The 24,988-nt window shown below is 44.5% G+C and overlaps 1 protein-coding gene across 2 annotated transcripts in view; it reads right to left on the bottom strand.

Moving 5' to 3' along the window:
• LOC104326407 (CD99 antigen) overlaps positions 1 to 5,077 on the bottom strand; it is a 35,430-nt gene extending 30,353 nt beyond the window's left edge. The window contains exon 1 of one of the 2 annotated variants that reach the window (XM_075427828.1): positions 4,902 to 5,077. In XM_075427828.1, the coding sequence (XP_075283943.1) occupies positions 4,902 to 4,962 (61 nt within the window). In that variant the 5' untranslated portion in view covers positions 4,963 to 5,077. The remainder of the gene's footprint in view (positions 1 to 4,901) is intronic. The other variant, XM_075427838.1, reaches the window with a different exon arrangement.
• Positions 5,078 to 24,988: the final 19,911 nt, after the last annotated feature.

The raw sequence follows: 24,988 nt of genomic DNA, 5'->3' as shown, positions 1-24,988 counted from the left end.
AATGAGGGGAAGACTGTGGAGCAGAGCGGGTATATCATATTCCCTCTAATCCCCATGCATCTGGAAAGGTAGTACAGTACAATGGCTAACTTGAAACTGCACTCCAGGGAAAGGGAATCTCACTTCTACAAAGCTGGGTGGAAAGCAGTTAACATAAAAGTAGGAACCTGTCATAGCAGCCCTGCAGAAAACCATCTACCCCAAGTTCAGCTGGGTGACAAAGTGCCAGCCAGCCCTGGGGATACCAGAATTTAGACACAAGATCGTGTCTATCCTCCTGCAGCAACTGAAATCCCTAAGGAAGGAGTCCTTGTCACTTGAGGACCAGAAATTACCTACTAGGTGGCCTTTTGAAAAGTCATAATGAAATTAAATATGTGTTTTTACATATGACAAATGATCTTAGTCTACTTCATGAACTATGCCGTGTGTTTTGGAGACACAAGACCTATGTCTTTACAGACAAGACATATGTCCAAACAGTTCCTAGGTACACGTTGCTCAAGAATGCACCGGGCGTGATCTGGGCAGGGTTCCAGCAGCAGAAGGCTGCAGGCTGCCCTGTCTGGGAAGAAGCCATGAACTGCCCCGTGCTGCTTACAGTCATGTCACATTGGCACTGACACCAACCGCGTGCACCAAACCTCCAACTGGTCAGAGGAGCACACAGAGTATTCCTGCTTGAGCATATGTAAGAAAGAGCATGAGCCAGCAGGGACAGGAGACGTGAGGAGATGGCCTGAGAGACTCGCAGAGGGAGGGACTGCAGAGGGCACATGGGGCTGGAGATGTGCTCTGGCCAGCAGAGGGTCCATGCCAACAGGGTACATTGCTGAGGGACTATAGCTATAAGCCACCCACATCAGGGCAAGGACAGCCCTGAGGGACTGCAGCTGTGGGCCACTCACACAAGCGCCACCCACACCAGGGCAGGGACAGCCCTGCGGGACCATAAGCGACCCTCGCTGGAGCAGGGACACCGAGAAGCAAAGAGGAGCACAGAAAAATCAGCAGGAAGCAAGCACTAGCAGCAGAAAGAAACCACTGGGCATACAACCTCCCTGCTCTGCCCGTCACCTCACCGAAGGAGCAGGGGATGGGCTTAGGGTAAGCTGCAGCAAAAACCAGGGAAGCTGAGGTGGGGTAGGGGTGTTTGGCTTAAGCTCGAAGTAGGGAAAGGGGGAGGACCTTAGGGGCTTGATTGTCTCTCAGTTCCCATGTCCATGATTAGAAGTTCAAGTTAACTGACCGTAAGCTAATCTAAGTAACAGTTAGAATCATAGAATCAAGTTCCCCAAACTGAGACTGTTTTGCTCATAACATTCTCTCAAACCACTTATACTGGACTCCACAGAGTAGGTTCCCGTGCCAGCAACTGCTGGCTAAAAGAAAGAGGCTTGCCCCTGCCGAGATGATCTTAACTGATGAAGATTACTGTTATTATTGAATTTCACTAACACAGCTGTTACCTGATGAAATACAAGTTGATTGCAGTGAGAGGATCAACATAGCAAGAGTTAAAGCAGAGTCCTTTCGCAACTGCAGGCAACCCCATCACATGCAACAGAGAAACATCAGGAAAATATTGAAATTGGTCTTGGCTGGATGGCAGTAGGCTGAGTCACACTTAACTCTTGCCAAGTTATATCACTGTAACTACAGAAAGCTTAAGGATTGTTGCAGTGATGTCATTTTAATGTAGCAGTGCAGTGGCCATTTTATATAAACAACAACACAAAAAAACTCTCTTACCCATTTCAAATTAGAGGAAACAGAAAGATGAAGAAACACGTGCTGCTCTTTTCAAGTTCATGCTGCCATGTAGGCACACTAGCACTGCTACTAGAATTGTTCAAGTGAAAGAAAGTTGTGTGATTGTTTTTGTTTGTTTTTTTAAATCAGATTTTAAAGGAAAACAACTCCAGAGCCCAGAAAGCAGAGACTCGTCTCCAGGAGTCCCTGCGCCACCTCTCTGCCCCGGCTGAAAGCTCCGTCCACTGTGTTACAGACAGGTTCGTTTCACCGTTTTTCATCCAACTAGTCATTTCTGTCAACACTGACTTGCCTCAACAAGAAGTCAGGGGCACAAGTGTTTCCTTCCCTTTGCTCATAGCCCTGTAATTATGGCAGGCTTACAAATAAGGGATCTCCACTCGTAATTCACCTCGGGCTACTGATCTTACAACACAGATACCTCAGCTTCCAGCCTGTATTTTGCTCACCTCCCGGTGTTCACTACCACTGCTATTTCTTGCGGCAACTGTGTTTCAATCAACAAGCCCTACTCAATTCTTGCAAAGGATACTTAAAGCATATATTACTGAGTCCAGACTAGAGCTCCTCAGCAGGCAGACAGCTTTTCATGCCTCAATCCTTCTACAGTAGGTAAGGGAAACTTTTGAGCCTCGTGTCCGCATGCAGTAGTTTCCTGCCGCTCATCATGTATGGATGTTTTTGTCTAATTCTCCTTCTGCTGCGCTCTTCATATAAATTATATAGAAGATCTGCTGCCTAATACTTCTTTTGCTGCTGTATTTTGAAAACCAGGTACCTAAAATTAGACGCAAGGCTAACCTGGTGGTTGTGCAGACGTCAGACAGCTGAGGCGGCTGGCACCTCGCAGCCAGCTGGAGCAGGAAGCCTCCGGCCCACTCCTCGTCTCCACTCCCCTATGCTCGGCCCTGCCGCTCCCTTGCGCTGGCTCTGACACCCACCAAACGCACCGCACCGCAGAGCAAACTCAGTGCACCAGATTAGTCACTGTCGATTTATCAAGCTGAATCATCTCAGCACAGGGCCCGATGGGCACCAGCCCAAGTGCAGGAGGAGAGTAAGGGAAAGATCCCGCTCCTCAGCAGGGGCAAGCTGTTAGACTGCCTATAGACACTGATGATATAAAAACTCACACTTGACCTTCCTCTGGATCCAGCCCCAATGACAGCTAAATTCCAGCTTTGCCTGACTTGCAGAGCGGATACTTGGCAAATGAGACAACACCTGAATATCAGTTCTGAGGTTAAAATTGCAAGCTCTTTTTCGGCGCAAGCTCAAATAACAAAGTTCACCCTTTCTTAATAATACGATCAAATCCTTATGACACGTTGAATATCATTTTAACACTAATGGCTTTCACGCCCCTAAAATGGATGATCCCATGAAAAATTCTCAGTCGCAAGGCATCAACTTGTCCGCTTGCATCGTGAAAGCAAGAGGTCCCAGTGAAACCAGTTGCATAACAGCTGAAGTGCTTATACGGTAAGATCCTTAACTTTCTATGGCAGTGCTGCAAAATCAAACTACAGACAGTCTGTCAACAGTGAAATTCAAATTTTCAAAAGTATGCATTTCAGGGTTTGCCTTTATTTTAATTTAAGATTGCACCACCACAAATGTGAACTTCCCCTGGAGGGCCCCACCCTCCCCAGGCTGACATTCTCAACAGTTATCAAATTTTTACACATTTTGTTTAAGGAAAAAGTGTCCAAACTAATTATAACCTATCTACTTGGTTCATATTATCAGCATTAACCAGTAACTAGCTAAATCAACCAGCTTTTTAAGAGCAATCTGTTAAAAATGTAGCATCATTTTCCTCAGAATTTGAAACAAAACTGCTGAAGGCAGTTTTTTGTGTGCTTTCCTTCCAGCAAACCAGAAACCAGACAGACTCTCTCCAACTCCAAACTTCTGGGCTGCAAGTTCAGAAAGACTTTTTCTGAGTGACTCCAAATATTCCCACACCTTAAGAGCATCACACCAAAGATCTTGCTGTCTGTGACCGTGAGGAGCAAGCTTTCCACACAAGTAATAAGGTGATACCTGAATGTCAGCAGCCTGAATCCTCTGTCTCTTTTAAAGGCAATTACTGTACAATTCTACTATTTTTCCAAGAGCTCAGCTTTGCTAACCCAGCAGTTAAGATCGCAAGAAGGACACAACAGAAGAACTGAACTGAAACAGGCTTGGAGCCTGGAGTCCTGCATGCAGTATCTGCAGCTTCCAGGCAAAGCTAGGAACAGATATTTTTCCTTCTCTCTTACAGCAAAGAGACAGTTATTTAAGTTTTGAAGCGCTACTTTTACAAAGCACCTGAAAGAAAATACCTATTAATATGGTAAAAAGGAAAAATAAAAAGGGGTTTCAGAAACAAGACCTACAAATAGGAAATGACAGTTTGCCCTGCATATTCCAGTTCAGGGGTCTTCCTCCCGAAAAAAACCTCATATTGGGAACTTTGTTAGTTTTCTACTTACACTTAATACCAATGTGCTATCACATCCACACCGTTTCGATCAGGGTTCAAGAAAATCGTCCCCGACACACGCTGAAGCCGTGAGTGGCTTCTCAGAAAACACACCGGTGTGTTCTACCTTGCAGTTTTTGCCATAATAATTTTTTTTTTCTTTCAAAAAGGCTACCTTGTGACAGCAGACTTTCTGGTGAGTAACTGTCTGTCTGTCGCCCTGGAACTGCCGTAACTCCTCTTGCTTTCCTAAAATGGAAGCCGAGCTCCCGCCGAGCTCCCCCGAAGCCCCCGCCCAGCCTCCCCCCGGCACCCCCGGGGCCGGCACCACCTATTCACCGGAGCCAGTGCCGGAGGGAGGCAGCAAGCTCACGAATACTTCTCCGGTTAGTCAGGAGTGACCAAAAAGAAAGAAAAACCCACACAGAAACGACCCAGAACAGGGCTGGAGGGAGCGCGCCGCCTCCCTGCCCCGGGCAGCCGCCGCCCGCGGGGCCGCCCGGGCTCCCCCGCTCCCCGGGGCCGCCCCGCCGATCCCCCGCGACCTCCGTGCGGGGCGGCAGCGCCCGGCCGCCCGCCCCGGGGATGGAGGGCAGCGGAGCCGTCCCTCCCCGACCCCGGCGGGGCGGCCGGGGTCCGCGGCAGGGCCCCTCCTCACCTCTGACGGGGACCAGGACGGCGAGGAGCACCACCGCGGGAAGGAGCCTCCAGCGCCGCATGGCCGCCTGCCCGCACACACCGCCCGCTCCCTGACAGCCGCGCCCGGAACGCCGCAGCCGCTCCCGCCCGGGCCGGAGGGCGGCACCGCGCCGAACACGCCCAGCCCGCCCGGGCGCTGCCCCGCCGCCGCGGGGGAAGGAGGAGGGCGAGGGCGGCCCGGCCCGGCCCGGCCCGGCCCGCCGGGGCTGCCCCTCCCGCCGGGGAGCCGGCTCCTCCCTGCCGCCCGCCGCGGCGGTGGGACAGCGGGGGTTGCGGAGCCTGCTCCTCAGGCTGGCGGCACTCGTCAGGGCGCGGCGGCCGGGCGGCCTCTCCCCGGGGGTGGCGGCCGTTACCCGGGGAGGGAGGCGGGGAGGGAGGGCGGCGGCGGAGCCCGGCACCCCGGCGGGCCGGAGGCGTCGCGCTGGGGCCGGGAGCGCGGTTTCCCGGCGGGCTGGAGCAGCAGCAGCAGCCCGAGCAGGGCGTCGGGGCGTGCGGGTTGGCGCTGCCCAGCCCCGGCCGGTCCTGCGCAGCCGAAAACGGAGGGCACCGGAGCGAGGAGGCCCCGTTTTCACGGCGGGATGAGCTCCAGGACTCCAACACCGGCCCCGGGGTTTAGCAGCCGAGCCGCACGCTCTCGCACCGCCGCCCTCTCTTCACCCAGGCACCCCGTTTTCCTGCTTTTCCTCAGGAAAAGTTGCCCAGCGCGAAGCCTGGGACGCCCGGTGATCGGGCCCACAGCACGGCTTTGAGTCTCGTGTTCGCAAGCGGTGCCGCGCCGGGCCCACGGCTGACGGGCACCGATGTGAGCTCGGTATGGCGCGGAGTTCTCCTAGCGAATTTTGGTGGTGTGGGAAGATAGATGTGAACGATCCCGCTTCCTCACTAGTCTCCTCCTGCCGTGTCAGCTGCTCCAGGCTGAGGGCCGGTAGGTGCCCCGGGTGCTGTGGAGGCAGCCTGGGCGCTGCCGCTGCGGGTTGGGGCGGGAGCCATGTTGTCGCGGCGGTGCTGAGCTCTGCTGAGCTCTGTTTCTGAGAGAAACGCCTCTCCCAAATCCTGGGTTTCCGCTTGCCGAGCCCACGCCAGTTGTCAACTGGGTCCCACGTAGTTCAGCAGAGCGTGTGGCTGGGAAGGTGGCTGGAGGTGCGCGGCCGGCTGGGATTCACCGGTCAGTGGTGGGCCTGAACCGTCCTCAGAGACACCTACGCCTCTTCGCCAGCGTTTGCAGGACCTTGCCAGCTGGAGAAGTGGAGAGCCACAGAGTTAGCAGATCACTGCCACCGCTTCATAAATTGATCGTTAGATTTTTTCCCCCTTGACAGTGCCTAGTCCACTGATTTTTAGGTTTAACCCGAGGCAATAAAGAGTTTAACTGCAGTAATAAACACAACAAATCTTAAAATTATGCTGCGTTTTAAATAAAGGGTAAGCTTTTCCATTAAAATGTCTTGAGTTTTGCAGGAGTGGTACTGGAGTCAACATTACACTGTTGTTAGCAGCTTCCCTTTTTCTGGACTCCCAGCCTAGGAGGTAAATTGCATATATGCACACGCGTTGTATAATCCAGCAGTATGGATCTGGTGACGGATGCTATGTGCACATACACAGGAAATTATTAATGTTGCTCAAAGGATCTCCTCTAACAGAATGTTTGTTTATAGCTGTTGTTAAGCATCATGCACGAAGTTGCTTTCTCGACAAAAAGAACAAGAATCGGCACTCCGCAGAGTACAGCGCGCTTCCCTATTTCATCGCATCGTACCAAACCACTATTTTTGTCTCCAGGGCTGCAGAACCAGCAGAGAAAGCCTCGTTATCTCACTGGAATTACCACGTCAGACCAGGGCCCTGTAGCTTCCTGTTTCCAAAATTAGTCTCTGTCAAAGTCACCGTCTTCAGATGAGGTAAAAGCAGCCTCCTGTTACAACAGAGGAGCGATAACTGCGCTTTGCTCTAGAGCTAGGTGTTTCCACTTGGTTTGATCCTTGAGGCAGGGGTACGGTTTGCAGGCCCTAGACACTTTATGGTTAGTAAATTTTTCAGATTTATGAATATCAGGTAATTTTTTTCAATCTTACTGATCTTTTGATCTGAAGATTTCACTGACTTCTTGTGAAAATTAGTTTCATTATTTGTGGTTACCAGCTTTCCTGTCTGTGGAACTTTGATTAGAAAAAACCCAGACTTTGTCACTTCTCACATAACACCAACTCATCTGTAAAAATAAAAATAATTTAGTACTGGGGCTGGTTATCTGACTGTGTGGGTAACAGCACAATCTGAGACCCACTTCTTCTGGTAGCACCTGTCCTTGCCCCGCTACAGCGATGGTTGTCCTAGCAGGTCTCTCAGTCTGTCTGTGTCCTGCCCATAGCCTCCCCCAGGAAGCCTCTGCAAACAGCTTGGGCATTTGCCTGCTCTGAAGATGCCTCAGAGGAAGAGAAGGTTACCTTAAGACGTTTCTAAAGAACAGGATCTTTAAAATGCATGAACGCTTTATGATTTGGCCAGAAAAAAAATGTGACTTGTAGAGCAGCACAATGAAGGCTGGAAGTCGTAAAGCCAGATGGCTACCGACCTGTCAGCCTCACCTCTATGCCTAGGAAGATCATGGAGCACATCCTCCTAGAAGTTATGCTAAGGCACGTGGAGGACAGGGAGGGGATTCGAGGCAGCCAGCATGGCTTCACCAAGGGCGAGTCCTGCCTGACCAACCTAGTGGCTTTCTGTGATGGAGTGACTATGTCAGGGACAAGGGAAAAGCAATGGATGTCACCTATCTGGACTTGTATAAACCCTTTGACACAGTCCCTCACAACATCCTGCTCTCTAAATTGGGGAGACAGGGATTTAAGGGATGGACTGTTTGGTGGCTAAGGAATTGATTGGAAGGTCGCAGCCAGAGGGTAGTGGTCAACGGCTTGATGTCCAAATGAACACTGGTGACAAGTGGTGTCCCTCAGGGATCCGTTATGGGACCAGTGCTGTTTAATATTTTCAGCAATGGCACAGACAGTGAGATCGAGTGCAGGGTCCTGCATCTGGGTCAGGGCAACCTCTATTATCAGTACAGGCTGGGGCATGAAGGGACTGAGAGCAGCCCTGCCGAGAAGGACTTGGGGGTACCGGTGTATGAAAACCCAGACATGAGCCACCAATGTGCGCTCACAGCCCAGAAGGCCAACCATATCCTGGGCTGCATCAAAAGCAGTGTGGCCAGCAGGTCGAGGGAAAGGATTCTGCCCCTCTGCTCCACTCTGGTGAGAACCCACCTGGAGTCCTGCATCCAGCTCTGGAGCCCTCAATACAAGAAGGACATGGAGCTGTTGGAGCGGGTCCAGAGAAGGCCACAAAAATGATCCAAGGGCTGGAGTACCTCTCCTATGAGGAAAGGCTGAGAGAGTTGGGGCTGTTCAGCCTGGAGAAGAGAAGGCTCCGGGAAGACCTTATTGTGGCCTTTCAGTACTGAAAGGGAACCTATAGGAAAGAGGGGGACAATCTTTTTAGTAGGGCCTGTTGTGACAGGACAAGGAGTAATGGTTTCAAACTAAAAGAGGGTAGATTTAGACTGGATGTAAGGAAGAAATTTTTTACCATGAGGGTGGTGAAACACTGTCACAGGTTGCCCAGAGAGGTGGTAGGTGCCCCATCCCTGGAAACATTCAAGGCCAGGTTGGATGGGGCTCTGAGCAGCTTGGTCTAGTTGAAGATGTCCCTGCTCACTGCAGGGGGATTGGGCTAGATGACATCTAAAATTCCCTTCCAAGCCAAAGCATTCTATGATTCTATGAAACTGTTCAAACTTGAACATTTTCAGTGATGTCAGCAGCTGAAGAGTTGCCTTTGCCACTAGCTGTCTGTGAGCTGTGAAGGTAAACTTCTCAGTTTCCTTGAATTCCTCTGCTGAAGTCAGATCCTTGTAGCTCTTTTCCTGCCTTGGCGTAACTTTTTTTGCCCCTTTTACCCATGAACTCTCAGCCTTGCCAGAAACAGCAGAGCTCTCCAGATGTTCAAAGAAGCATAGGAGAGACAAAAAGATTTTTATTTGCTAGAAGCAAAGTCTTCACGGAGCAGTTAAAACGTCACTGCTCTGTCCCCCGCAGACACCGTTTGGAAGAAGAGGGCCACAACCGCTGCTAGTGGATGGTGAAGCAGCTGGGCAAAGACAGCGCTAGGGAAAAAAAGAAAGCAGGTGGACAGTATTAGCAACGCTAAAAAGCTATTCCTTGATGCACACACGCATGCGGTTACTGTGACAAAGTTGGTATGAGTACGAAAATAACCCTGGAAATTACGTTGCCTTTTTTGCTTCTACTGTTCACCAGAATTTGGCAATACTCCGGCGATGACTCTTTTTGTTTCAGGAGCAATGCTTTCGATGCCAAGAACCCTCGTATGTAAGGAGTAGCTTTGGATGTGTTGGCGTTGTGGTTGCGTCCTCATCTAACACCACGCATTGCAAGGCCGTTTGCCAGAAGCGTCTCTTCTTGTTTTTAATCAATTGGAAATCAAACTGAAGGGGAAGGTTTCAGTGCTGGTTTCTGCCGTGTCATCTACTGAAGCATGGGTTCTGATCTTTATGTTTCTTCTTGCTGTGAGGATATAAAAGTTAACATTCGTCTTTAAATAAAAGTCAAACACGTGAAACCGTATTTTCATACGTGAGCTGTGAGACGGAGCAGGGGCTAGTTCCACCAGCAGAGTTTCCTGTAAATTGACATAATATTTTAGCAGCAAGTTGAAGTTTTAGGGCCACAAACAAACTGATATGATATAATCAGTCAATACATTAAAGATTTTTTTTAAAAGGATGAAATATAAAACGTGTATCCAAAACATAGTTAACATGCATTTGATCTTTGATTAAAGATTATACAAACTGCATCAGGTTTGTTTGTTTTGTGATTTTGTTTTGTTTTGTTTTTTCTTTTTTTTTTTTTTTTGGGGGGGGGGGTGGGGTGTTAAAGAAGCAGCACTATTATTTCCAGTTCTAAGAGTATATTCAGAATAAGCCAGAGTCCAAAGCGGCTCCAGAATCTCCTGCATAACCTCTGCTGGTTCCCCTGTTGCATGCTGTTCTGTTATGCTCTCTCCTTTGCAGGACAGAAGAGACATTAAGACACTGTAGCCTAAGAGTTTCTTCCTAAGGAATCAAATGAGGTTCGTCTACAAGCAGCTTGTTCAATAAGAAAGATCATTTCAGAAAGGAGTTTCTGCGGGAGATGTGTAGACCCTGAACAACCTCTGCAAAGGCCAGTTGCCTGGTCTTTGTCACCCTCAGCTTCTCCTTCGGTAAACGCTCTCTCTCTGTTGGCAATGCTTGTTCCCTTCCAGTAGCAGCAATTATTGCAGTCATGCCCATATGACTTAAAGTAGCTTGGATAGTAAAGCACCAAGGTCTATGGCCACTGAGATCCCATCTCCTTGAAAGCTCATCATAGAGAATTCTCCTGCTGTAACTATCAGCTGAGTATTGTTTCCTTTTCAGATTCCCCCCAAATAGCTTTACCCTCTGTTTCGTTTTTTTTTTTTATCTTCCAGTAACATCTGTACATACTTTGACTACACTTCCTGTATACTATCCAAAGACCTTTCTATGTCTGAATTCCATTATGGTTTTTCATAATAGTTGATAAAGAGAAATATGATTTTATAGATTTTTTTTCTGCATATTAATCCATATTTGAAGAGATATTAGGTAAAAAGTTGTTTAAAAAGTAGCTGTTTATTTGATGACATGGACAGCATTCAAAGTTTAGTTCCACAATAAAACATGCAGCTTATTGATTAATGAAATACTTATTTTTTACCAGAAATTTTTTTTAGCATTATTCTGTTTTACCAGAAACAGAGGGATATTTTATTTCCTGAATAACCATTTTCAAGCAAATACAGCCTGCAGCAACAACCCTTAACATGTTCTTCCTTGGTTATATGGAGCCTCAGCTATGCTTTTATGCATACATCAGTAGAATACAGGAAGGCTGTCAACCAGGTTCATGGTACTGATACACAGGCTATTTAAGTGCATTAATCTTAATATCTAGAACTGTAGATACTCATTGCTAATTCTTTTCTGAGTATCTTTTCTTAACCAATATACAGACCTTGAGGAACTAACTTTCCTATGGTTTTGTGAGCAACGCCTTCTTCACTATTTTCCTCCCCTTCTCTTAAAAGAGTTTTTTTATTTAGTGCAGACAGCTACAACCCTTTTCCCCTAAAGCAAATTTAATTTTATTCTGGAATAATGCACACCAGTAGAATTGGAACAAGTAGCTTTTTATTAAGATCAGATGTTAAATAGCTAGCTGTCCATCATCTAGGCTTTTGAATTACTTCTACCTAAGCAGTGCTTTTCTTAAGATGTTTTGATAGTTCCTCTAAAAGATCTAGTGACATCAGAGTAAGCAGGATATAAAGAGGTCTTGTTTGTTAGAATTAATTCTGTGCTATTTTTAGGCTAGGCATACCAAATGTGTTTTTTTTAAATTATTATTTTGTATTTGTATGGGTATGTCTTCTGTTGGAATAGATTTTTTTTACACATACTGCAGTGTGTTAAAATTTCTGATATTTATTAATTACTTATATTCAGCTTCTTCAACAGAAGATTTATTTTCTTAAATTCCTATTTCAGTAGACTATAGTATCTTCACTGTATTCTAGTAAGCTGAGGTTTTTTGCTGTCTAGAGAGCTGTTAATAACAGATTATCTTCATATTATTGTGGGCTAGAAATATCTAGTCTAATATAAATGCTGAAAGCAGTCTGATTGTAGCAGTATATGGTATAGACCTCTACATAGGCTTATCATTTACAGCGAAAAGCTTTTATTAAAGATAAAGCCTTGTAAAGGTAAAGCCTTGTAAGGTATGCTGTGGTGTAAATGTGTCAATGAAAGTAACATAGGTCTTCTGCTGACAGGACCTTTTGATTCCTCTAGTAGTATTTCCATTTTATACTAGCTGTATAAATCTGTCTTTGTAATTTAACTGCTGAGATTCAGATTTCACGGTTCACTACATATCTTTTGACACCTGTTTCTCCTTTATCTGCATTTCACCATGAAACTTTGTTTTGAATATTTTAAGTCACTCATAATATAAATATTTGACTTCCTGAAAAGAAAACCTGGAATACTTTTCCTCTGTTTCTGGCAAAGTGACATTTTCAGTAATGAAAAGTTGGTTCCTTTCAAAAAACCTGTGATGTCCATTTTTTTTTCTTTTTTTTCTAAGAACAAAATAATTCAATTTTAAGATGATAACTTAGTGATGGTTTTATATGTTCTTTTCCTCAGTGCTGAATTCTGTTTATCTCTGGTCTGCAGAGAGGAAGGAAGGAGAAAGCTGACTGAAGCAGTTCTTAAACAGGTAAGTGCCACATTCAGCCTATACTGTTTGACTGAGCTGCATCCAAGTCTAAATGCAATTCAATTTTGGCACTCCTGACATATATTAGAGGTGGTTTATTCTATAAAACAGGAACATATGAATATATGTTTTATTTGTTCAGCTACTGTTGCAATTTGCCATATTATTTGAACATAACCTACTTCATATTTTTATTGCTGATGTCTGTATTTTCTCCTTGAAGGAAAAATAGCTCACTTTCATGAACTGTTCTATTCACAAGGAGTAAAACAAAGTTGGAATGCCTTCATTTCCAGCCACGGCTTGATGTTCGTGATACTAGCAGTACAGACATTGTCTAGACAGCAAAGAAAGGCAGAAGGCTTCTCTGTTCTTGAGTATCTTCCTTTCAAGCTGAAGTCTGTATGTCTCATTTTTTCAGAATCATGTTTCCCAAAAGCATCTTTCCTATAAAAATGGGGGAAAGAGCTGTACGTGTCACTGCGTGTGTTCCCCTTCCTTTCCTCGCCTTGGGAATGCAGCCCTGGGGAACAAAGGCTTGCTAGGGCTTGCTTTCCTGCATGCCCTGTGGGCTACAAGGCCACCTGCACCAGAGACGTGAGTTGGACTGGTTGCCTTGAGGGGCAGTTAGTTTGACACCCAACGGCATGAACTTTAAGATGACCAGGATTTAGGAATTTCAGTGGTTATCTGATGAGATAAGCCCAGGTTACGTGCTGTGCTCAGGGCTCAGGTTAGAAACAACTGCTTTAGGGCAGGGAAGAAAGCTGATGTTTAATGAGAGCTACTTATTCTTCCCTGGAGTGTTGTCTTCTTTATCTCCACCTCTGTTACGTAGCACGGGTTATGTGACTGCTCAGTTTCGTAAACACGGTGAAGGTGTAGCTGGATTCTTGAAAGAGGCCAGCAGATCTGACAAACATGGCAAGAATCTAGCAGCCATTTGTGAAGGCATTTTGTTCGTAATGATTTTTGTGTATGCATGCTAGATGCATCACATCAGGGGAAAATCTTCTGAGCTGCACTGGTAAAACAAAAACATCTCTGTATTTCTTGCTTGGATCTCACTATCAGAATTCTTCATTAAGATGCTATGGCAAATGCTGTTGGCAGCTTCAGCCGTCTGCAGTGCGAGACGGGCATAAGCTATTTCAGTTGTGTGTTGCAGAATAGAAGAAGCAGATGCTCCAGCATGTTATGAAGTGTACTGTTGTTGCACTTGGCATTGAAGCTTTTAGATGAACGCTTCTGGCCCAGGCACAGTTTCAGACACAGTGGCCTCCCTCTTTGTATAGCCTGGCTATGGACTCAGTGACCCAAAGAAGCTCAAGCCACAAAAAGTCACGTGTGTGTATAGAAAGACGCACAATTTGGTGCCTCTGCACCAGGACGGGTAGAAGCTGTCCATTCGTGAAAAGACAGCTATATAAATGAATGCAAAATCGTGGCAGCAGAAAACCTGCAATGCTTTAAATATGGGAATACCCAGAACCAATCTCCTTTCACATGCAGGAGAAATAAAAGTGTTTCTAGTCATGCATGGTCTTAGGAACACGCAAATCCATACAGTCAAATGTGCCCCTAATGGGTGGGTGCTTAAAAAGGCCAGTAAGAAACCATTGTTCTTATTTCCCTTTGAGAACTTTAAAATTCTTCTTTAAAGAACAATTTTCAGCACTAGGGTGGATATCCTGCTTTAAGATCTTTCTTCCAGTTTATCTTGTCATCTGTTTAGGAGCAGATGACAGTCTAAGTCTTTGTGCCCAGCGATGCCGATTAGCCAGCTCATGAGGCTCCCTCCTCAGCACATACAGCTTTTTTTGGATCATGAAACAGAAATGCGTGTCTGTCCTCATGCACTTTGCTGGCCAACAAAGTTATTTCCTGCGTTCGGTTCCCAAAAGCTGTTTGTATCCTTTCCCTCGCAGCTGTCTGTACAGCAGTGGCGGAGAGAAGGGTGTAACAGTGGGGAAGTTGAGACACTGGCCTGAGCTGAAAAAAGCAAAAAGTTGAGGTGTTGCTGATATTGATGTCGTGGTCCAGCTGAGAAGAAACCAAGAGCAGTTTAAATTATTACAGTTTACAGTGACTGATAATATATTTAACAAATTCATCAGTTGATTCATACTTGGACTTTCTTTTTTTTGAAACTGTTGATTTAAAGTCAGTTGAAGGTCAGGAGTAACATTGTAGAGGAGGTTTCTACACTACAGAGGGCTATAGTTTTTCCTCCAATTCTCTATTAATTATTTGCTTCCTTTCCGCTTCTGCCTTTCTGCCTTTGCAGAAAAAAAAAATTGCATGTAACAGAAAGGCACTTAGGAAACCTAAAGATGCAAGTTCTGTTTTATTATTTCCTTAAAGCACATCTTATGAATAAAAATTTACTTGTTTATATGTGATTTTGTTGCTGGGATCTGGGGGGCAGATCTACACTGTAATTCTGAGCAAGAACATTCACAATGTTGTGTTCTTCTAATCTTTTCCTGTTACTATCTAAAGGAAAAAGTAGAGAAGTGCAGCTTACTCAAGCAAACTTATAATCTTCTTCATTGTCTAATCTTTTTATTGCATTTTAAAATTATGAAAAAAAAAATAGAAGGAGAAATGGTATGTATAATGAAATACAAACCACAGAGCTGGAACACCTCCTTTTCCTGTCTGTGTAGTTTAGGAAAAGTCGTTAAGTCAAACAATGCAGCATTTTCCATTTGAGCACATTAAATTCGAGTTCATAAAACAAGCTAGCATAACTGTACCTGCCTTGGGAACACGAGCTGTGAATAACTTCTCCATAGAATCTAAGAAATGTGGAAAGCAAGCGTCACTTGAGGAAAATAGCTCATGTATTTGTCATTCCGACATCCATTTTTCTGACTCATTTATTTTTACACTGCTTTTTTCCTAAGTGCCTAGAGTGGTATCAGAAAGCTTAAACAAATGAGAGAAAATCCTCCTCCCTATTTTTGGTGGGGGTGGAGTGGGGAGTTCGAGTGACGTCTCACTGGTCATGATAGGGCCAGATTTTCACATATGAGGCTTGTTATTAGCAGGTTCAAAATCTCATAGCTATTACTGCTTGCCTTTCCTATCATTGTTTCACCTTCTTTTCCCCATATACTGCTCCATTTTGTTGCCTTGTCTCCTTCTTCTGTATCTAGGTAATTAGAAAAGTCATTTAAGCTTGCCCTTGCTGTCTGCTGAGAGCACTAGACAGAAGCCAGCAGAGGAATTTACCATGCCCTTAGTTTCAAGCACCTCCAGCTATGTCTAGTACTGTGGAGTCAGAAAGGAGACCACCTTGAGATAAGACTCATGTGGAGACTGTTCCCCCACACCCTTGTAATGTAAAATCTGAAGCTTTATGCCTGGCAAGATTTAAAAGAAGCTAGAACTACATAGTCATATCAGATGTGGAAGGGGGATCAAAAGCACAAATGTGTATTGATGAGGTCTTGCATTGCAACTGACTATGCTGTATCTCATATTTTGTGCAAAACCAGGCCAAACCCTAATGAGTAAGATGGTTTGTTATGCTTCAGTCTGCACTTTGTTGAGTGCAGTGACAGACGTCAATATTTTAAAATCAGCTAAGAAAGTGCAACATATCATGTTGATCATATAATATCTCAGAGAGAGGCAAAGTTTATGGATCTGCCCAGGGCATTTCTACCATGATTATATATTTTACTATAGACTGTCCCCAGTTCCAATTGACATCTGCTTATGTATATGCCAAGAGAATTTTTTTTTAAATGTACAAGATACTACATAAAGCTATAATTTCTTTCTTCCTGCTCATTAGTAAGAATTAACTGTGTGTACACTTATGTGCTTTGAGCAACAAATACGTGTTTGCCACCTCAGTCCCCTCCCTCCAGATGCATCCTTCTAGCATGGGTTCCTATAGGACAGTGCCGTGTAATGGGACACTAGGGACAGCTGCGGCCTATGGTTTAGGTGAACTTCATCAGAAAAGCAGAGAAAGGTGCACTTAGCCTCTCTCTGCAAATATTCTGTGAGGGAGAGTGACTACGGGGAACGAGCTGTTGTTTTATAATTGAAATAGCCAAGTCCTACGTAGTGCCACTGCTTTTATGTTAGAGTACAGAATGCACAAAATGACTTTTGGTTTGTGTAAAGGTTCAGAAGAGGACTTTCCTCATTCTGAGCAAAAATAGTGATTGCGTAGTGATGCAAACAGGGAGCTTAGTAGTTTGAGGTTCCTGTTTCTACTTCTGATTTGGGACCTTGAAAATATCAGACTCTCTTCCTTTTGTTTCTCTCCATTGCTCTACAAGTGGACTGACAGCCTTGAAACGACAGAAATTTAGCTCTACTTTTTTTAACAAGCTAAAGTGCTCAGGGTGCAATCCTTGCATGCAGCAAATGCCGAGGCAGTGGATGACTTGAGCAGACATCAGGTGGCATAAAAGTGGCTTCATATCTGTATTCATGAATGCAGACCAGGAAGCCTACATTTCAGCCTTCACAGCTGAAGTCAGCACAGCTGAAAAACTGACCCAACCTTTATTGCAACATCCTTGCAGAGGCCGTGCAGTTAGCAGGAGCTTGCAGCCCAGTGGGCCTCAGCTGTGTCTTGTTACATTCTGGTGCTGGGGGGATTGAGTGGCACAAAACTGGCACCACCACAAAAAACCAGATGTTTACAACATGTTGTTTCTCTGACATAGCAACAACAGCCCATTGATTTCGAGAGGTTTAGCTTTGTACAAAAGAGACATCAAATCTCCTCCGCCCTCTACCAGCACTCTCTGCAATACCTTCCTAGCCCACTTTTCTCTTCCTCTTCCGTGCTGCTGAAGACAGCGCTGAGAAGAAGCAGGTAGAAGAAACTCTTCCTTACTGTCTTAAGCACAACTGAAAATGTTTCGAAACACCTTGAGATCCACAGTATGTATCTCTGCTGCATTAACTCACCAGCCTTAGTGTTCACATCCTAAAGCTGGCTAATGAGAAGGAAAATCGAGCTTTGCTTATATATGTGTCTTATGGTAACGAATTTTTTGCTTCAGAAGTAATGCTGGGCAGGTGAGGATGCATGAGGAGCATGAAGTGCCAGACAAACATGCATCAGACCTGACAAGTTCTGTTCTGGCCCAGTGCTTTTGCAGTGAACTTTTTAAACTTCCACACAATGGGATTTAAAAAAACCATCAGCTCAGCACACCAGTTCTGCTGTTTTATTGTCCTCACTTGGCCACAGCTAAATGTCTTGTTTGTGCTGTTCTTGCACATGCCTCTTCATCTTTATTTACAAATAATAATTCATAGAATTTCTTTTAACTTTTTATACAGCTCTTGAAGACAGTAGCATGACTTCAAGTATTTATTTGTTAGAAAATTAATGGCATTGTGACCGTTTGCCATTTAGCATATTTGTAGTTCCTGTGAGCTTCCAGATATGTTTAATTACCAGAGTAATTCATAGTATAGCCTAAATTGTCTTCTCCCCAGCTATAAGCATTTCTTCAGTGAGGCACTCGTATAATGATATAAAGGATTTTTCAAGTATGAAAAGTGAAACTTACACACAAAATTAATTTTATGTGTGTATATGTATATAAATTCTATTATTCAGCTAGTACCACTCTAGACCGGAAGATTAGAAGCTTAAGTTTACATCCTCATTCAAATGTTCTAGTTTATGATATGCAAAGGTAAAAATCAGCACTTGATCACTTCGTCAAACTCTCAGCCATCTGGCTTGTGGATCGTTGATCGACTCAGCAATATTAACTTTGGGTGGAAAAAAATGATTAGTTATACATCCTCACAAGTATGTTCTTTCAGAAGCTGAATTCGGACTTTTTTTTCCAAGGAGAGGCAGATGCTTTTTCTGGGTGGCTACGTGTGCATTGCTGATTATGTCTTGGAGTCTGTTTTCAAGAAAAAAAAAATCATTGATTTGTGTTGCCATCCTCATACACTATTTGGGGAATGTCTCAGAAACGCCTGCGCTTGCTGGAGAAGTGGAGAGGAGTAGCAGTGAACTGAAATCTGATCTCCCCCAAACTGGGGAGGAGAGGTTGCCATTGCTTTTCCACAGAAAGGTGCTTTCTGCTGACAAAAACCCAGCGTAACTGATTTCCCAACTGTGACTGCTGTATTGGTGACCCAACAAGCAAGCATTAGACGCTAGATGTAGTTACTTTCTTTGGTAAAATACAACTGCCTGTTGTAATCTGTTGTTGTCTAACTGTATGTTAAAAGCCAAGCAACCAAAGGCCTGATCACTTCTTTCCGTGCAAAGACTGGGAAAAGAGGAACAGGACCTGCAGCGGGCACAGCACGTGAGCAGCAGGATCTCTGGGAAGCTGTAACCTAGACCGTCTGCAGAGACTACCCAAGCACCACTCTGCAGCTTGCGTTAAGGGATTTCCTGCTCCAGATTTTCAGCTGATTTCACTGTAGCAATATGTGGTACAGGAAAACACAGTCTCGTGGGTAGGGCACATGCGCTGTGCCAGAGAGAACTTACACATGAGCTGAAACTTTACACAAAGCACATTCTCCACCCTCGGATAGAGGAAACCATCAGCAAAGCGCACAGAACAAAGATGCCTATGACTCATGAAGCAGATTAGCGGGGTTTTACTAGCATGCCTAGTTGGAGTTGAGTATAAAGGATAAAAGATGTCTCAGACCATCCCTGGTGAATTAAGCAAATGCTGGCTTCAGCTGTGGTTGTGCTTGCTCTTCATATTTGGAAGCTGATTTCTGTTGGAATTTATCGTATCTGTTGTTTTTCTTCATAAACTCTTTTCAGTGTAGCCAGTAACTGTGGGCCAAAAAGAAAGCATGCACACATACAAAAGCCGTGGGTTTGATTTTAATAGGGATCCCTACTGCTTATCGTTGCTGTTTTATGTAATTGTCTGCAAAAGGTCAGCATAGTTTGTGCTGTGAACAACTGAAGCTGAAAATTTAGAATTTTTTTTTGCACTGGACTTGTGATCTTTGGACTAAATGCAGTATGAAAAAGGAACTGTAGAAAAAAATGTGGCAATTCCAGCCCCAGGCCATTGCACCTTTCTTCTGAAATTGTGAATCTTACTAACAATGCTAGTCCCAAATAACAGTTGGTTACAAAATATTTGGTTTAAAGACAAAAAAGTGTTCAGGTCTTTAGCTACAAGGCCAGTCCCATAGTGCTTGGTTGGTTTGTTTCTGTATCTCTCTCAAAAATTCTGTGCTAGAATACCTATAATTTTGATTTTCTTTCTCTAGCATATATGCAGTTACCTTCGGCGTGACTTTTTATGTTGATTATAATTCTCTAATTACTTCTATAGGCTTAGCATAGAATTTAAAGTATGTGCTTTGCTTTTAATGTTGTGCAGTTGTTCAAAGCAGCTGGATGGTTGCTTATACACACTGCAGAGGAGGATAGGGCTGGGGAAGGTCCCTGCTGTTGGCTGTGTGAAGTTGGCCTCTACTGTCATGAGGAAGATCAGGAAGAAAAATTCAATGCCAGCTTTTATTTGAATTGAAGAGCACTCTGGAAGAAGGCTCTGAAAGAGATCTGGGCTTGGCACGTGGCCCTTGAGGGACTGGGGAAGGAAGCCAGCCCTCGTGTTGGATTGAGAAGGCATGCTGACAGCTCACCTGCAAAGCCAAGGCAAGCTTTTGTCTGCTTGAGCAACGGGGACCCAGAAGTGACTTCTGGCAGTGGAGCTATGTTATGGAGCTGCAGTGTGAGGATGTTTAGAGCAGTGGTAACCAGACTGAAACTGAAAGCAGTCTAGAAGGTGGCAGTGGCAGAGGGAACCACCTGTAAGGTTCTTCAGCACTTTTCACCCGTACTGTTTAATATGTAAGAGACGGAGTGCAAGGGCTTTTCTTCCAGTGTTCCTGGAGAAAAGCATTATTGATTTCTCAAGTTCAAATTACATTGTCATCAGTCTGTCATTGTCATCAGCTGTGGAGTATGTCTGTCCTTTGGGGTAAACAGTCACGGATGTTCAAAAATCGAAGGTGTGGTTATTATGTAAAGTGGCCTTCTACACGAGTAAGGAGGAAATAGTATCTAGGAGGGTTGCTTTGTCATTGCAGAGGCAGCCATAAAGCGTGCCTTTGGACACACCTGATGTCGCTTTCATAAAATGTTTAAAGAAGCAAGTGAACAGTGAGCCGTAACCAAAGCAAGAAGCAGCACTCTGACAGCGAAGGGAGGTGCATGGCAGATTTCCTCCTAACAGCAGAAGCTGAAAGACAGCTGTCCCATCAGAATCAATCCAGTAGTGAAGTCTTTGTTTTAGTAGGATCTATGTATTTGTTTGGGGTTTATTTCCTCTGCGTAGCCTTGTTTTGCCCCAAATTGGATACAATAAAACAGGTTAATTATTCATATTTGAATTATGTTGCATAATGAGTATGGCTTCCTGGGAACAGGACACCTGTAGTTTCAGTTAGAGAATAATGAGCCTATAAATAGGGCAGCCAATCCTACTTTCCCTTCTCTCAGGTTTGCCTTACGATTATCAGGTATTTGCACATATGTGGCTACAGCAGTGCAAAGGCCAGAAAAAAGTCTGTAACACCACCTGGTGTACTTGTGAAGGGGCATATCCTTCAGCAGAGGTTAGTCAGGACCATTGTAGATAACACAGATTTGTAGAGATATCCCACATCTGACAGAGGTGCTGCTTCTCCTACCAAAGCCAGAACATGCAGAAAAACACAGACAGCTAAAAATTCAGTGTTGGCAGGAGAGTGCAGTCCAGAATTTGTCCAAGAAGGAAACTTTTCTTGGGAAAGGGAGAAAAAAAGTGGGCCCTTGACTGAGGCTCCTGTGGTCATCCAGTGCCAGGGATGGTCATGGAGTGCATATAAAGGGGCCCTGCAGGGTAGGTAGAAAGAGCTACTGGTGATATCTTTGTGTTGCCTCCTGAGCTTGTCTGCTTGTTCTGAGTAAGTTTGTGTCCCAGCGGAAAACCCAGAAGGAAATACAGGCACAGAATTTAACTCTCTGTGTATAAGGGAGCAAGGCTGGGCTCTGCATCGGAAATAGGGAGGATCTGAAATTAGTCACGACACAAAGTGGCTTTTGTGTGATCTAATTTCCCAGGGAGGTTGTAGAGTCTCCTTCTCTGGAGATATTCAAGACCCGCCTGGACAAGATCCTGTGCAGCCTACTGTAGGTGACCCTGCTTCGGCAGGGGGGTTGGACTAGATGATCCACAGAGGTCCCTTCCACCCCCTACCATTCTGTGATTCTGTGATTCTGTAATCAGCTCATCCGTGGTTGATAAGACAGCCCTTCAGCTGTCCTAAAACTGCCTGCTGGGGACCAAATGGCCACTTTTGTCGAAAGTTCAAATGCTAAATAAGAAAAATCAACATGTCAGAAAAATTACCCTCTGGAAATGAGTGAGGGTATGGCAAGATAAAACATCAGAAAAAGGCAGCCTTGTCTAAGTCAAACTGGAAGAAATGCGAGGGTGTGTGTGGCGAGTGTTAGTCATCGGGATTTTCTGTGGTCCTGCTACACGCCCTGGCAGATGCCGGCTGCGTGCTGCGGACAGATGCAGCTGTGTGGAGCCAGGCGCTGGGCAGTGCACAGCCCCCAGCTGCATCTCTGGAGGGGTCTAAACTTTCCACCCGAATAAAGACTGAGCTTTCTTCCCTTCCTCCAGAGAGCTTTGCTCGGCAATAGAAGAACTTCGGAGTACACGTTCTTCCAACAGCGTGGAGGACCTCACTTCCCACAGGATTTCTGCATGCTCTAGGTTTAGTTAAAGACTTCAGAGCAAAACCTCGAAACCTCAGTCAAGTGAATATTCCCAGAGTCCTAGCTGGTACTGACTAAACGTCTGCTGAATGGCACAATACCAAGAGCTACAGTTTATGTTATTATTCCCTTGGAAGGAGATTTGCTCCTCTATGCAACTATGAGGCTTTAACTTTGTGTCAGTGTAAGTTTTTGAGAGGCTTTTAACTAGCAGCAAGCTGGAGTACTACACTGGTTGACTGGATTCTGACTTATCAGCAGTGAGAACAGCTGCTAATCTTTTCCTGAGTTATGATTTATTTATTCATAGAAGCTAAAAAAGACCAGATAACTGGAATTCACGGACTGTCCATTTAAGGCTGCACACTCAACAAAGCCCAAATAAATCAGAAAGTCTTGCCAGGGTGAAGGTACTCTTTCTTTCCCTGCTGCAGTATTTATGTATGGCAAAGGTCCAGCTCCTACAGCACCTATGGTTTGTAAAGCAGCTTGACCATCTAAGTCCCTAGCCCTGCTGCAAGTCACCCCTCTGTGAGGAGTGATGAAGACCATCATAGTTGCAGTGCAGGGGCTTTCTATTTCTGTCCTTCCCAGACATCACCCAGATAACAAAATCAATTTATCACCACCTGACAGCTTGGACAAATCACATTTTTCTTTTCCTCACCCCTCCCTTCCCCTTAGCTAATGGGTTTAGAAGAAAATCGTAAACATCTGTGTCCAGATACGGGCTTGCCAGTGAAGGAACGGGTTCTGTTGCCCAGTGGACTCTTGGTTGTACGATACAACCTTTCATCTCTCAAACTGGAGCTGAGCTAGTTTTCTGGGAGGAGCATGCAGTACCTTGGGCGGAATACAAAAACACTGCTCTTTGATAGTAGGTTATTAAGTAACCGCCTAGCTTCTCAGCGGCATTAGCAAGCCGAAAACTTTGTGCTTGAGGCAGTATTGGGCAACAGCAGCTCATTTCCACTGCAGTTGGTCAGATCCTCCTTCAGTTCACGGAAAATCATGATATTTAAACCTCATTGCTGGGCCTCCAGCTCTTCCATGCATCCACAGCTATCTGGGTTGATGTTGTTCAAGCTAGTGAAACACAGCACTAAAAATATATTTTGAAGCTACAATGACAGACAAGCTTTTAGCAGATTTTCAGTACAAACAGCACTGACTCCAAGCTTTTCTAGTCCCCTCATCAAGATTATGGTCTTAAAACTGGAGTCCTAAATATGGGTTTATGTAAGTCTCTGTCTTTATCTGGTCCTAGTCTATGAAATCCTGAAATATTTATCTGTTACAGTTGTACAAATCTAGGCAAATCTAGGTCAAACATCCTGTGACCTGTTGCTTTTTTCACCTCGTGTCAGTGTAATTAAGGAAAGAGCTAAAAGAATAATTACACCAAATGAGAAGTTAAGAAAGTCATGCTGAAGAAGCATACCCATCTGTCTTCGTTAGTGTGCTATGACTCACACAGATGTCTGGAGATCATCCCGTTTCCTTCCTGCCCCAAGAAAGAGGTTTTCACAATTAGAATGTAGCCACTATGTTTTAGAGTTAATTTTGATTTCTCTGCAGGAAATTCCTTCTAGAGAAAATAACATGGGTGCCAGCTGCTAATTAGTTAAGGAAGAAAGCAGAGTAATAAAGTATACTTACTTTCTTACTTTTTATCCTTTTCTGTACCTTGCTTTAGTGCTTCTTCCAGAATTGTTCAGGAGTACTAAGCTAGCATGATATGTCTGCTGTTCCTCATAGTCAGTGTCTTCACCACCTGGACGTAGGATGGGTGAGAAGCACATTTCGAGGCCTTATAATGAAACTACCCACAAAACAGCCATGGATGTAAGAAATAGAAGGGACAGAGAAGGGATTTGTTAGTCGGTTCAGAGCTTTTACCCTGTAGGGGAGGTCAGGGGAGGTGTTCGTCTTTGGCCTGTTTCTGTGTTTTGCATGCAGTAGTCATTAGGTAAAATGCAGAATGACTCTTGGGACTAGTGCTTATGCCTCTTCATCAAGCTGGCCTGTACTGCAATAGAAATCCGTGTATTCAGATGGTCAATAGACCATAAATATAAACAAATCTATTGTAGAAGTGGAGGGAACTGCTAACTGACAGTGATTCTACAGCTGCATTTGCACAGAGAAAGAAATGTTTGTAAAAAGAACTGGCAGTGATTATTAATAATCAAAAATTATTAATAATTGCTAATTATTCTTGATTAACAGAAAGAAAATTTCACTTCATACGTAGATATAAACATTGAAGAACTATTCAACACTGTGGTAGTGTGTCTGAAAGAAACATTTGGCTTTTGGCCGTGTGTTAAGAACTACAGTGTGTTCCCAGGATGCAAGAGAAAGCATCCCATAAATATTTACTATGAACGTATTGTTAATACTTGATTAATGTGAGTGGACAAGAGGCAAACGTTGGTTGTTCTGTTTAATGTTGTGGATATTTATGCTGCTTTGTTTTTCCAAGGGAAAAGGACACACAGAGTTTAAGCAGTTTCCAGCAATGAAGCTGTCCTTGCAGCTAGAAGAACTGTTCTGTTTTTTCAGTAAAATGATAACATGCAAACACTCTCACTATATGAGTGGCAAATTAGGTAGATGTCATTGTGTAAGACTTTCGATATGGATGTATTGAATGTGTCAAATAAAACAACCTACCATTTGGTAGATAATGGTTTTCAAAAAAGATGACTGTATTCACATTGCTGGATTGCTATTGGAAGAGCCAGATGAAGTTGATGCAGTTCCAGATGCTAAATATGAAAAGTTTATTGGAAGGCCCAACTGCATCATTTACAGCCACAGACTGGCTGCTGAGGTACCAGCTAAGTGGGTTTTGTGGACTTTCAATGTGGAAGCACTGCAATGCACAGCGTAATACATCAGGGAATTGTTAGTCTC

The sequence above is a fragment of the Opisthocomus hoazin genome, chromosome 1 (assembly GCF_030867145.1).
Source record: "Opisthocomus hoazin isolate bOpiHoa1 chromosome 1, bOpiHoa1.hap1, whole genome shotgun sequence".
In the NCBI taxonomy this organism is placed as follows: Eukaryota; Metazoa; Chordata; class Aves; order Opisthocomiformes; family Opisthocomidae; genus Opisthocomus; species Opisthocomus hoazin.
This window is presented reverse-complemented; position numbering and strand designations above follow the sequence as displayed.